The sequence below is a fragment of the Taudactylus pleione genome, unplaced genomic scaffold (assembly GCF_031769625.1).
Source record: "Taudactylus pleione unplaced genomic scaffold, aTauple2 ptg000070l, whole genome shotgun sequence".
Taxonomy (NCBI): Eukaryota; Metazoa; Chordata; class Amphibia; order Anura; family Myobatrachidae; genus Taudactylus; species Taudactylus pleione.
Window position 1 is genome coordinate 13,965,183 of NW_028284472.1, and position 14,959 is coordinate 13,980,141.

Below are 14,959 nucleotides of genomic sequence, written 5' to 3' on the forward strand. Positions count from 1 at the left end.
AGCTGTAGAGCCACAGGGACCTCAGGGTGAGCTGGTTTGAGTCAGGGGGACAGTGCCTGTGGTCTTGCTGGGCATGCTTGCATTTGTAGTTCCCTGTACAGCCACAGGTTGCCCAATTCGGGTTTATATAGCACGGGGTAAGCTGCCTGGGGTGGGTTGTCTCTGGCTTTCCTAGGGATGCTTGTACTTGTAGTTCCCCAGCAGCTGCACAAACACAGATTGACCAATTCTGGTTTATATAGCACAGGGATCTCAGGGTGGGTTGTCTCTGGCTCTGCTAGGGATTGCTTGTACTTGTAGTTCCCCCCGCAACTGTACAGGTAGGCCCGGGGGCGGTTCTGTGCCGGGCGCAGGGGGTCTCTGGGTTGTGTTCCCGTGACGTCACCACCAGAGCCGCCCTCGCGTTGAGCAGCCGCATTGGCGGGAGAGTCGGAGACGCCGGGTGATTATATCGTCATGCTGCACTCAGCTGCGGGGCTTCCGGTGCCAGGCTCGGTGCTCGGGTTGCGGGTGACGGCGGTGCAGGCCAGCGGAGAGGCCCCGGTGGTGAGAGTGTGGGGGAGAGCCGGGGAGCGGGCGGAGGAGGAGCACCGGCGGCTGCGGGCGGAGATCCGAGGGGCAGTGGCGGCGGAGGAGCAGGTGTGCACTCCGGCCGTGGGGCAGTACTGCCTGGTGCAGGAGGAGGAGGCCGGTGACTGGCTGCGGTGTAAGGTGACCCAGCGCCTGGGCCCGGAGTACAGAGTCTACCTGCTGGACCAGGGGGGCCAGGCCACAGCCCGCCCCAACACCCTGCGCCCGGCCGCGGGCTCCCTCTTCCAGCTGCCCCCTCAGGCCCTGGGCTGTGTCCTGGCAAACTTGGTGCCCCTGGAGAAGAAAGGTTGGAGCACCCAGGCCCTCCGCCATCTCCACTCCCTGCTGGGCCAGGAGGTGAAGGGACTAGTGAAGGATCTCCTCCTCCCCCAAGGGATAGTTATTCTGGACCTAGCAGCTGTCAGCAAGTATCTCCTGGACTCGGGCCTGGCAAAGTTCCTCCCGGATCCCCTGTTCCGCCTCCTGGTCGACTCCAGCCTTGCCGAGGTGGGTTGCAGCGCCCACTGGCCGGAGAAAGTGGAGACCCACCAGCCGCTGACCAACAACATGAGCATCGTGAAGCAACTGGTCCCCTTGCAAAGCACGGCCATGGACTTCTTCTACCCGCAATTCCAGTCCGGCGTGACAGAGCCAGTGGTGGTGACGCAGGTCTCCGACCCTCAGCGTGTCTTCTGCCAGCTCAGGAGCCTGTCACACGAAGTCCAAAGGCTGTCCGAGGGCATGCATAATTTCTACGAGAGTCAAAACGCCTGCGGAGACGCTAAGTTTCAGCAGCCTTTCGCCCTGGGTCAGCCGTGCGCATCCCGCGGCACGGATGGGCACTGGTACCGCTCGCTGCTGCAGGAAATAATCCCGGGTAAACAGCTGGCTACGGTAATCCATGTCGATTGGGGGCGCAGAGATGTGGTCCCTCTGACCAACTTGCGCAACCTTGCAGCAGACTTCTTCCGCATGCCAGTGGTCACCTTCCGATGCGCTTTGTACGGAGTCCCTGATGACTGGGACCTGCCGCTGCTGTTTGAACTACGCTCTTTTCTGTACGAGAAGCATGTCATTGCTAAAATAGAGTTCTACAACTCCTATGAACACTTGTACGTTATCACCTTGTTTGCGGAGAACGGGCTTAACATAAACTGCTTGTATGGCATGCGAGCTCAAAACCTGAAGGCTTGCCCTGTGAAAGCGCCTATTACCACAGAGTCTACTCCATGTGCTAAAGAGGATGTCAAGATTGATACTCCAAAGGTACTTCAAAGTTTTTATGTCCCCATGCTCGCCACTGTGGAGCTAAAGATGGGCGCTTTTTATGATGCAATGGTGGACTTTGTCATTGATCCCTCAAATTTTTGGATTCGAACTGAAGAGCATTCTGCAAATCATAACAACATGGTCAACTGCATCACCAAAATGTACTCCCAAGCTTCAAAATTAGATGGCATCGTTGTAAAACCTGTCCCAGGTCAGCTATGCTGTGCCAAGTTCAGAGACGATATATACTACCGGGCGGAAATCGTGTCTGTCGAAAAAAAGAAGGTGAAATTATACTTTCTAGATCATGGAAATTTAGACATAGTTGACTTGTATGATGTCAAGGAATTGCCCGCTGAATTTAGAGACCTACCAGCCCTGGCTAATAGGTGTTGTGTCGCTGACATCCATCCTTTAGGGGAGACCTGGAGCCACGAGTCCATCTTGGCCTTTAAAATAGCTGTATTTGATAAGAAGCTTGTTATCTGTGTGGTCTCCAAAGAAGCTGAGCAATATACTATTGAGGTTCTGGACCAATCCAGAATACAAGAGAGAAGTGTGGGCAAAATATTGTGGAACGCAGGCTATGTAAATTATGAAGAACTTGAACCAGCTGTCCAGTTATCTAATGTCGTAAAAGCTATGAGAGTTGAAGTAGGACAGACTGCGTTGAGCCAGGCTACTTTAAATCAAGTGTCTTCCAAAGCAAGCCAGCAAGAAATTATTGCCTCTGTTCCAAGTGAAGAGAATACGGAAGAATTGCACTACTCCCCATTTGAAGAACAGTTATTTGAACCAGGTGCGAGAATTGAGGTGGTGATCTCCTATGTAGAGAACCCCGGCTTGTTTTGGTGTCAAAATTCTGCGTACCTTTCAGAACTGACTGCCCTAATGAAAGTCCTACAAGACCATTGCTCACCTGAAAAGTATCCTTACAAGGGTGGTGATTTTGCCTGTCTTGCACAATGTCCAGATAATGGAATATGGTACAGGGCCTTCATCACTGAGATTCCAACAAGTATTTCCAAGACAGATACCGTGGAAGTGCTATATGTTGACTACGGAAACAAAGACCATGTCCCTGTTGCAAATCTCTGTGCAATTAAAAGTGAATTTTTCCAATTAAAAGCTCAAGCTTTTAAGTGTAGTGTCTACAACATCGTTACCCCGACAGGTAGCAATCCTTTTTATTGGGACGTTAATGCCACTAAGGTTTTTCAGGAGTTTGTCCGTGAAGCCTTCAAATGGTCTGAGTTCCACTGCACAGTTTTTGCGGTTGCATCACTGGATAAAACATTATTTAATATTGTAGATTTGTTCACTCCCTTTTCCAGTGTCGGTGATGCATTGGTCAAGAGAGGATTTGCAACTCGACAACTTCACAAAAGTCTGGCACCATCTGTGCAGCTTCATTCGTACTATTATTCAATGCATGGCATTAAAACTGGAAGCGAGGAGGAGATCTTTATTACCCATGTTAACCCTTCTTTGGAATTTTACTGCCAGCTGTCCAGGACTACAGAGACTATTGAGAAGATTTCATCTGCTGTTACAAAAGTTTGTAATAAAACTCGACGTTTGAAATTACCTCATGACTCTGGGCCTCTGTGTCTTGCAAAATTCATTGACCAACAGTGGTATCGAGGCTTTATCCTTTCTGACCGGAAGGCCAGCGTTGAAATATTCTTTGTAGATTTCGGGAACGTTGAAATGGTGTCTAAAGAAGACATCCTACCCATTACCTGTAGTGAACATGAACTTATAGTTTTACCAATGCAGGCAATAAAATGCTCCTTGCCCGATATTCCATCCAATGTTCCAGGTGAAATTGTGTCTTGGTTTGAAAAGACTGTACTGTGCAAAGCTATAAGAGCCCTGGTTGTGGCCAAAGATGCCGATGGGAAGTTATTAGTTGAGCTGTATGACGGTTCTCAACAGATCAATGCAACTGTTAAAAGCAAACTGGGCTTGAGGGTACCGAAAATTGCATCAAATTGCTTGCCAAGTGCTCCAGAGAACAATCCAAAGCAGACTGAAGCAAGAAAACCATTAACGAACGTAGACAGCAAAGAGAGAAGAAATATCAGGCAGGCTCCCCTGCATAGAGAGTCTAACAATACTATCAATTCTGATGCTGGTCAAGCAGTGCATAAAAAGGACACCGGTTACCCAAGATATCAAGTACCCGCTGAACGTGAAGTGGAAAACAAACCTTACTCTGCTGCACGGTTTCAAGATTTCAGCACACAAAAACCATTCAATAATGTGGACACCAGGGAGAGAAAAAGTACCAGGCAGGATCTACTGCCGAGAGATTCCAATAATGATATCCATTCTGAAAAGCCGAGCATAGCTTACCCCAAAAAAGTACCTGCCGCCAATGCAGTAGAAAACAAAGATTACTCCGCTGCTAGGTCTCAAGAGTTCAATTCACATAACAAGGAATCCATGACATTTCGGAGAGCTCCACCCAGTGGCCATTACCAGGAAAAAACAGTGGGTCGAGATACCATGCCAATTGTGAAGAAGTCCTCTGCAGACAGACCAGCTACATTAGCTCCATCCAGTGGCTCATTCCAAGACAAACCGGTGGGTCAAGATACCATGCCAATTGTAAATAAGTCCACCGCAGATAGGTCATCTTCATTTGCAGAGAAACGCAGCGCTTCCTCAAAGTGCCCTCTAATGAAGTACAGCGACATGCCCAGGAGGCAAATTTTCCCTGGGATGCAAATGCCTGTGTACATTTCGCACATAAATACAGTGTTTGATTTCTATGTTCAGTTTGCAGAGGGCGGCCAACTAGACGAGATTTCAGCAATGTTAAATGATGATCGGAGCACATTTGAGACCCTTGCTGATAAAGAGATCACTATGGGAGATGTAGTTTGTGCTTATTTTGCAGACGATGAACTCTATTACCGCGCAGTTGTGACTGGAAAAAGCATGCAGGGTTTAAAAGTGCAGTACATAGACTATGGCAATACTGCAACAATCTCCAACTGTAAAACCTATAGACTTACCGTAAAACTGTGCTCCATCCCCATAATGAGTGTCCGCTGCTCTTTAAGCAGACTGGATTGTGCGGAGCCCACGCCCAACATGAATGATATCCTAGATGACTTTTCTAAACGGACCAGTGACTTCCAGTTAGATTGTAAATTTGTGAAACAATATGAACTTAATTGGGATGTAATGCTTAATGACCAACATGGGTGCATTAATGACTTGCTTGCCTTACATGGCGGACACTCGTTAGCGGAACATATTGAGGAAGAGGGGGATGAAATAACCACTGAAGAGAAACTTGAAGAGAAATATGCTCCATGTATTAAATCTTTCACTTGGAGCCTGCCGCTGCCCGGTGAAACGGCAAACGTTTATGCTAGTGCTGTGGATAGCCCTGAATATTTCTGGTGTCAGCTATCAACTGCAGATATTGACTCCCTAGCTATTAGAGTGCAAGAGGCCGGAGAACAGGCCATCAAAAATGAAGATTTCAACTCGACACTTGAGATTGGCAGCCCTTGCAACGTGATGTATAGTGAGGATGATAACTGGTACAGGGCCACTGTTACTAAAATCGCGGCTGATCTTGTGACCGTAAGGTTTATCGATTATGGTAATGAAGACACTGTTAATGTGGATCAAATACGGCAGCTTTCCGATACACTTCTGAAAAACCCCGCTCAAGCGTTTCCGTGCTGCCTCGCAGGTTTTAATTGTAAAGCCGGAACTTGGTCTTCAGAGGGGAGAAATTATTTCTACGAAAAGGTTTCGGAAGATCTATTGGAGGTAACTGTGCGTGAAATTCAGGACGAGCCACACCTGATCCCTCTGGCATTTGTAAGCGTTAAATATAACGACATCAACTTTAATGAGGAGATGAGACGTTTTTGGAAAACGGAACAAGATACAGTCACTGAATTGCTTAGTGAAACTAGTCATGAAGATTTCATTAAAGAGTCTTTAGCAGAAAATCAACCACCCACCGAAGGCTTACCTGGATCACCTACTACCAGCTTACAAATGAGCAAGGACAATTTGCGATGTGAGATGGTCTGCACCCTTTCCGGTGATGATGGCACAGAAACTTTCACCAATGGGGTTAAAGGTGAGCTTATCTACCTCTTGTTTTACTAATGTGTATATAGCACTCTTTAGAGGGGGGGGATTATATATATATATATATATTATCCACCAGGTATCCAAGAACCACGGACCAAGCGGCACTCCGACGGACTTTCAAAGTGTGTAAAAAGGTTTTTAATCTCAACGTTTCAAAGCCCAATCGGCTTTTTCTTCAGGATGTTTTTTTACATCCTGAAGAAAAGCCGATTGGGCTTTGAAACGTTGATATTAAAAACCTTTTTGCACACTTTGAAAGTCCGTCGGAGTGCCGCTTGGTCCGTGGTTCATGGACGCCTGCTGGATATATCTTGAACATAGGAAGGCACCCCGGCAGTTGCAAATTGATCCATGAGTGCACCTCTACGTTTGTTTTTTTATATATAATATATAATCTTTTTGTTTTGTTAACCAAAAATGTGCTCATCATTCGTCACTAAATCTGTTCCGTGACCGTTTAGTGTACTAAATATTTATTCCTTTTTTGGGATTTACAGTTTCATTTTTCTTGTTCATATTTCTTAAACAGAAGCAGCAGATTTGCTTCACACAATACACCTGGACGTGGCCACAGCAGGCTCAGCACGTGTCATTGAGGAGGATGGTGACCTCCGGGATAACAAGGACTTTGGTACTCTATTGCGGCCTTAAAATTACTTTTCACTACATATTTCGTGTATATCTTTTTTTTTTATACTGTAAACTAAACTTGGGGTGGCTGATGTTTTTGTGAAAAAATGGCTACATACGTAGAGCACATGGGAACAACTTTTTTCGATTTAAGAAAGATGGCTGCAGAACATTATCCTTCATAAGGTGTATTGCAGACTATTGTATTTTTTTATGTCCTTTGGCCGTTTCCTTGACCTCTCCATATCGCTCTCTGGTTTTCCCTGTCAGTCTACCCTTAATAAGCAGGAGGGCATATGTGGTTTTTTTGTTGTAAAAAGAAGGGATAGTGTTGTAAACATTGAAAAAAAATCGTTCCTATTCAAACATTGGGGGAGATGTATGATGCAGCCGCTCCGGGCATTATTTGTCTGGACCTTCTTAGTCGGATCGCTGTTACGCGTGTTCAGCTACCGGCCGCATGTATGAAAGCATGTTTATTTCGATCTGGTAGAGCGTTAAATCACCTGCTGGTGGTCTGCGCTCTCCCAACATTGGCTCTCGTCTTCGGCTCTGAAGTTTTGATTACGTATGCACTGCTTGTGTTTTTCCCAGCGGCTCCCGCCGCTAATAGGAAAAAAATAATTTGCACAATCCCTGGCTGTCTGAACCGACAGCCAGGGACAGTGCTGTGTCAATGAGGCAACAACAGCTGTAGCTGTCGGAACGGTCAGTGCCTCTTACTGATCATACATCTGCCTGCACGTCAGAGCTCCTATATCGACCAGAGGAATGCCGATAATGACAGGTGCGAATAGCTCGCTAACCTGCATAACTTCATGCTGGGAAGCGGTAACTGCAGCACTTAATGTGCGTAATTACCAGTTTCCCCCCTACCGCCCCTTCATACAGCTCCTCCTTTTTTTTTTTTTTCTCTTTTGGCTTTTTATTAAGTAGGTGAAGTAATGCCTAAATGTATTAAACGTTTGATTTGGTTCCTGTAATTAGTGACAAATCTATTTTAATTTTTTTCTAGATTCAAATGGCCAGAATGACCGAGACAACAAGACAGTGAATATTAATGCAGAAGCCACGAGAGAGCAAGGTAGTGTATTTGATACATTCTGCCTGGGGGGGGAAATGCCCCTATGGGCCTCTGCCAGTACAAAAATATTGCTATTCCAACATTAAATTTAACATTAAGTTGCAAAGGCATCTTATCACAGCACGGACTCGCCTATTTTTGTAAGCAGCTCTATGGGGCTGCAATCAAAATTCAGCAAGTCTGAAGCTACTGTAAGTGCGGCATATAACTTCACTTACTCCCAGGATGAGTTTAGTTGAATTGAACATTAATGCTGGGTACAGACTAGGGCGACTGACCGATCTGCCTTCCTGGTAAGCTATACACACTTATGCTGGGCACACACTGCCAGATAAAATGCCTGTCAGACCGACAGACATTGTATCTGGCAGCCTGACAACCAGCAGATATCGCGGGCATACACTGTGAGATGTCCCGCAGTGTATTAGCCCCGATATCTGCGCTCTGTCCCCGGGAAGGAGATATTTCCTCGTTCCTAGGAAGGAACCGGGGAAATGTCTGTCCATCGGCCACGGCTGAGCATACACTGCCCGATGTGGCCTTCATTTCATTTACAAAATATGGTATCGGACCAGCATGCTGGACGATCTGGCATGCTCGATTGATCAATATTTTACTTTCTGTCGCAAGCACACACACTACAATTATCGGGGCCATCCGCTGATATCTGGATATACTGTATTGCATATATGTTGTGTTCATGTATAATTGGATATATATGTGTGTATAGAGGCCACTTAATGTGTCTGGGCTGCCATCACTTCTGGGCGGGCAGAATTTGCCCGCCCTGTTAAGATGTCGGTGGTCCAGTGTATGGGGGTGGTTGGTGGGTTGCCCATTCACACAGACAGATGGCATCGGCTGTGCTGTAGGACCGGCCTGATATGTCTGTGAACTACGACGCTCACAGACATCAGGTGTACATACCTGCGAATGCACTGACGATATATCACTAATTGCTAGAACGAGAGATAAATCGCCAAGTGTGTACCAAGCCTAAGAATTTTCATACGTGCTGGTCATTATTAATTAGTTTTCGGTTAAGCCAGAAATGGGCCTTAACAGACTTTCTTAAGCTGGGTACACATTAGACGATATGTCGTTTTGAAGCAGATTGGAACGAAATATCGGGCACATCGTCTAATGTTTACACACGATTGTGCGCCCCCGCGAGTCGTCAGTGGCGTAGTGTGATTGGCTGTGCTGCAAGGCCAATGATGCAATATCGTATTCAGGGCTGTGTTCTGTGATGAAGGATGGAGCGAGGTATCGTTCCGTCGTTCATTACATCGGGTAATGTGTACCAGCCATCTTGCATGGTCCGGGGCGAAGGGTAATTGCCCTGACCATCGGCAAGATTACCGGATCGTGTAATGTGTACCCAGCATTAGGCTGTACCAGTGCGATCAGCCCACTGTGCTGGGATATGTTTGTTCTCCTGGTACTGTGCTGGGTATCACACGGGTTTAGGTGTGATAGGGGATGTGATATGTTAACGTGGTAAGATAACGACGTGCATGTCGACATAATGTTTTTGTAGTGTGAGAACCCAACCGGCAACCTAGCCCTAAATAGTCAACATGTTCATTGTCTACATAATACCATGATAGGTGTAAAGACGCTTAAAACAAGTTGGGAACAGCTGCACTTGGCTCCAGCTTCAGTCTGTACCTGTCGCCTGTTTCCAGTGGGTTTACTGTGGGCTCACTGGGATGTGAAGGTTCCGGTTACTGGTGAATTGATAAGGATGCATTCTCCTGATATGGGCTTAGCTATCTGTGGGGTCATGGTTGGATGCAGGGCACTTGGTAAAGAGCTGAGGGCATTCTCTTACCCCTTTACTTAATACCCGCACCTGCATTGACCTTGAAGTGCCCATTATGATACGGTTAGTTCCTTATGGATTTAGAGGCTGCCTTTCTCTGGTTTTTGATTCAGCCATTTTGTCCTTCATTGATGTCGGTAGGTTTGTTATGAGATGAGTTGGATATGACTGCAGTACAGAAACACAGGTCGTTACTGTTCCTTCTGATGCCATAAGTAGCAAATTAAGGGCCTGATTCAGACCCGCTCGCAAGCGGGTCGATGTTGCCCAAGTGCGCATGCGTGCGACGGAGGGAGCTCCGTCGTGCGCATGCTCGAGACCCGAATAGCGACGGCCAAGCCGTCGCTATGGGTCTCTCCCCCTTTGGTGGGCGTGCCGGGGGCGTGGCTGCCCAGACGGAGGCGTTCCCATGGGAACGCCTACCGTCTGGGGCTGGCCCCACTAACATCACCAGTGATGTCAGTGGGAGTGCTCTCGGCTCTGATAGAGCCAAAAGCACTCCAGGGCTTGCGGCAGACGAGACCCTACCGCAAGGGTCTCGTCGCAAGCCCGATGGTCGCGATGGTCTTGACCATCGCTAACCATCTTTTTGGCCGCTCGCATAAGCTGTGTGTGGTCACCCACAGCTATGCGAGCGGCCAGGTGGCCGCTCCAATATTAGGTAGGACGGCCCTGATTCAGAGCGAGCTCTCTTGTCAGAACGTCCGGCTCTGAATCAGGCCCTAAGTTCTGCTCGTTTCAGTTCTCTGTATTAGTATTTACTCTATCTCTCTCTATCTATCTATCTATATATATATATATATATATATATATATATATATAATTATATCATATCATAATATATATATTTTCTCTTTGATTGATAGATATAACTGGTGAACCGGATTATGCCGAGATGCCAGATCCTCAGCAGATCACTTCTTCACATCGGCAAGGTTATTCATGATTAGTATCTCAGTATCTTTGTGTTTTGGAGGCACGTCTGACGTGGTGGTCACATATGGCTTTAAAAAAAAAAAAAAAGTATAAATGCACCTAAAGAAATTTTATATTTGTACTTTTGGGAATATTCAGAGAATAAATTTTGAGCTGTTGTGCGAATGCTCAAATGATTAGACCCCGGAGCTGACTTTTGTGTTTTGTAATCTAAGGTTCATGTGTTTTTGTTTTTTTATCAGGCATTAAATTCCAGTTTAGTTTAGTGGAACAATCCGTGCCTCTCACAATTTTACATTTCCCTTTATTTACACTTTAAAATTTGGTCTCCTCATTTATTCATTAGTATGTAACAATTTCCAGGGTATTTGCACATCAAGTTCCTGCCGTTTTGCGTTAAAGAAGTTGGTTTGTAGCCTACAGAGAGGTTTAAGAAAATCAGCTTTTGACATTATACACTAAAGTGCACCTGTCAGTGTAGTCCTCCAAAATCAAATGTGATCCATGCTACAGGAGTAAAATGCTAATTGCAAAGTACAGCTATTAATAAACGAACAATTGTTCTGAAACATCGCTTCTAAACTGTGTCATGCCTTTAGTGTGTGAGCAGAAGGACCAATCAAACGGCAGCGCCACCCAGCTGTGTGAAAAAGAGGCTGCGTGGATAATAGGTGCCACTGCAGGGGGTTCCGTGAGACTTGCCCACTTTTCCAGGCATGTATAATCATCACCTTACAGGACAGTCTGAAAAACCAATGGCTGGATCCTCCAAACTGTACCCCCTCCCCCTTCAAGATAGTTTGGGATTTAATGCTTGGATGGCTTTAAAAAAAATAAATAAAAAAAAAAAATATTATATATATATATATATATATATATATATATATATATATATATATATATATATATATATATATATATATATATATTTTGATCAAAGCTCAAGATTTGATACTTTGTTTTCTTTATTTCCTCTCCAGTTTATGAACATATTTTGTAAAAATTCTATGTACATATTGTGTGTCAGAAGACTTTGTCCTTTTTTACAGCTCCCGGTATGCACACGTCTGGTGGGATAAACCAGCATTGATTCCAAAATGATCTGAAAACTGATACATGGGGGTAGATTTTGGTGGCTTTGGCCTCTAGTATTCCATATTGCCCTGTAATGTGATTATACATGTGCCTCCACCCAGTACACCTGTCTCGCTCTTGTGTTTGTTGTCTGTTAAGAAATCTATGTAATGCAATCTTATCTGCAACTGATGGGAGACTTGTTGGCGTTATCTAGGACTATACTGTCTCAGTGACTTGGAGTGCTCAGAATATTATGCAGATATAGTACTGGAAGGTTACAGCATACAATACATTACCAAAACATATGGAAGTGGAGTGCAGTACATCACTGCACATGTACTTACCTGGAATATGTTGTACAGGAGGTTGAACTTCAGTGATTGCTTTTTTTGATTCTAAAGCAGTTCAAAGGATGGGACAACAGACAGCCCTGACGCTGTATGCACCCCTCCACGTCTTCACTTGCAGCTCCCAGTTCCGTCCTGCTTTTTTGACCGATTTGTTTGTTTTGCGCTTGTAATGCTTGTTTAAGGACTTCTGATAAGTTATTACAGGGAATGTCTTTCATTGATTGCATTTATTATTTTACTTTACTACTTGGGCTGTGTGTCCCTTTTGAAGTTTAGGGGACAGCACGATGCAGCCCTCAAAGTGTATCAGGTTGCCTATCACTGTCCTGGCACTATGTTGTGTCACATTGTAGGGAATTGCGCTTTCTTCTTCAGGGTCCATAGGCTCCACAGGAAGACCTTGGGGTGTAGGTTGGATCTGGATCCCGGGCACCACGCAGTTAAAGCTTTTATTCCCAGGATGCACTGGTCCATCCTCCCTATATCCCGCCCCCGAGCCAGAGGCACCTCAATTGTAGTTGGTGCCTGGCCGGAGTCGGGTCACTGTTTATACGGGGGGGGGCTGTTTGGCAGCCCCAAAGCTGATTATATTTTGTTAGTTATTCTATCAGAGCGCACAGCAGAAGACTGTCCATTGGACGTCTGCGCTGCCGCTCCATCACCCTGCCTGCCGGCGCCACGACGCCAGTACCGATCTGGGGATATCAGCGGGACCCTGGGGTCTGTACTAGCCGGGCCCCGCGGGACATCCCGGACTGCAGCCGGACGTATGGGGACAGGTAAGAGCGGTTCACCGTATTAAACAGTCCTACGGGAAATACCGGAGGTGCTGGCTGTGGAAGCAGGCACACAATACCCTGCACTCCACTGGACTACCAGGGACTTGTAGGTGAGGGAACCAGCGTCCCGGGGGTTAATTGCTAGCCAGTGGAGGCAGCCTTCCCTGTTTAGCGTCTCCTCACCTCAGTGCGCCTTCCCACTGCGGTCTGGCTTTGCTGAGCGGTTTCCTCCTGTGGCCACGCCCCCTCTGAGATCTCCTGCGGCCATTTTTTTGAATGGTGAACTCGCAGATCTCTCAGGCCAGAGTGTGGTCCAGTCCCCCTGCATACCTCTCCCTTGGGTTGGTGTATGCAGCACTATAGCCTTCGCAGACACTGAATCTGGGCAGTTGATTGTAGTGCCACGTTGCAGTATACTTTCTGCATTGTATGTGACTTATGCTAGCGCTGCCTGTCTGTGTCTCTGTTTCCTAACTGTCAGCATATATCTATACCTTTCCTCTAATTCTACCCTAATACAGGCTGCCGTGCAGGGAGAACTTCCCAGGCGACCACACCCCCTTTTTGGGAGCACAGACTCCCTTGTCACATCCTCGGCGCCATGCCCTGCCCTGGGTTTAGCGGGAACACTAAGTGAGATTAGTAGAACATCTGACTTGGCGAGGGAGGTGCGTTCCACAGGATGGGGGTAGAGCTGAATAAATCTTGGTTGTGAGAGGAGGTGACCTTGGTGGAGTAGAAACTCCAATCGGCAGAAGAGTGACGGGGCTGTGTGGGAATGTGGACATGTTTATAAGGGTATTCAATATGGAGCGAAAACTCAGTTTTTGCGATGTTTTCGCACCGATGACGTCAATTTCGCAGGTTTTGGTTTTACACCGTATTCAATTTCAAAGACTTTTCGCAGGTTCGAAAAGTCTTTGAAAAAAAACGGGGATAACTTTTCACCACTGAATAGGTGGCGAAAAAAAGTGCAGAATTGGGGTTTAGGGGTGCAGGCTTAAAAAAAAATAGCCTGCACTCCTGGGAATGACATTTTAAAAATAACTGTCAAAAAAAGTTAAAAAAAAAAAAATAGGGACACCCCAAAAAATTAATTTAAAAATTGGGGTAAAAAAAAAAAGAGGAAAAAAGTGTTTAACAATAGGGAAATTGGTTCAGGGCTATTCTGCAAGTCTGCGGCAGGTGTATTCTAGAATAGATTATTAGCGGCAGGTGTATTCTAGAATAGATTATTAGCGGCAGGTGTATTCTAGAATAGATTATTAGCGGCAGGTGCATAGTTACAGAATTTTTTAAAACTTACTTTAGGGACATAAAAAAATGTTAGTACCCATTTTCATGTACCCCAAATTTGATGGGACCACTTAAAAAACGAAAAAAATAACCTAAGTGCTCTTCTGCATCATTTCTTCAATGTCGGGAAAAAAACACCTGCTGCGGCTATTTAAATCCCCGACTTTCATTTGCAGGCTAAAACGGGGGTACCCATAGTGATCCCCCATGTTTTTACAGTTTTAGGGGGGTCCTACAATTTATTCCAGATAAATTTCGTTTTTTTTTTGCAGATCCTACTTCGCAGGTTCCCGTTTTCGTAGGTTTTATATTGAATACGGGGATAAAAAAGGCGCGCGCCCGATACTTTATCCCAGGAAAATCTCCGATGTGGAGTGAAAAGTCCAGCAAGGACTTTTCGCTCCCATATTGAATACCCCTGTATATGTGAGAAAATGCATCGATGTCCTGGCTGGGATGTGCAGAGAGGCAGGAAGAGACATGGGAGGTGTCAGGGGAGGACAGGGAAATATGAATGTCAGCTGCAATAAGATGGTATTGGAGACAGAAGCAGCTGCTGAGTTTTCCAAGGGAGTGCAAGTGTAGAGCGAGAAAAGGGGGGTAAGGACAGATACTAGTACAGGCCTGGACAACCTATGGCTCTCCAGCTGTTGTGAAACTACACATCCCAGCATGCCCTGCCAAAGTTTTAGCATTACCTAATAGCAAACTAAACTGAGGCAGGGCATGCTGGGATGTGTAGTTTCACAACAGCTGGAGAGCCACAGGTTGTCCAGGCCTGTACTAGGGGAACACTGATGGGAATAGGAAGAGGGAGGTTAGGGGATAATTTGTTTCAGTCTCGTAGCTCTTTATGACCTGTTATTACATGGATTCATTGTGGCAGTTAGAAAGGAACAGAGAAAACACCTGTACATTTATGTTACTACAGCAAGTCTGAGGTGTGGCACAGGGTGCCCCTTTATTACAGCGGGAGCGGGCTGCAGAGGGACGTGCAGGCTTGTTGCTCCTCTGA

General features: G+C 46.1%; 1 protein-coding gene across 2 annotated transcripts in view; it reads left to right on the forward strand.

Moving 5' to 3' along the window:
- The first annotated feature begins 336 nt into the window (after nucleotides 1-336).
- Nucleotides 337-14,959, forward strand: part of TDRD6 (tudor domain containing 6) — a 109,286-nt gene continuing 94,663 nt past the window's right edge. For both annotated transcript variants that reach the window (XM_088467264.1, XM_088467266.1), the window contains exons 1-4: nucleotides 337-5,953; nucleotides 6,497-6,598; nucleotides 7,613-7,681; nucleotides 10,373-10,441. In XM_088467264.1, coding sequence (XP_088323390.1) covers nucleotides 457-5,953; nucleotides 6,497-6,598; nucleotides 7,613-7,681; nucleotides 10,373-10,441 — 5,737 coding nt within the window. In that variant the 5' untranslated portion in view covers nucleotides 337-456. The remainder of the gene's footprint in view (nucleotides 5,954-6,496; nucleotides 6,599-7,612; nucleotides 7,682-10,372; nucleotides 10,442-14,959) is intronic.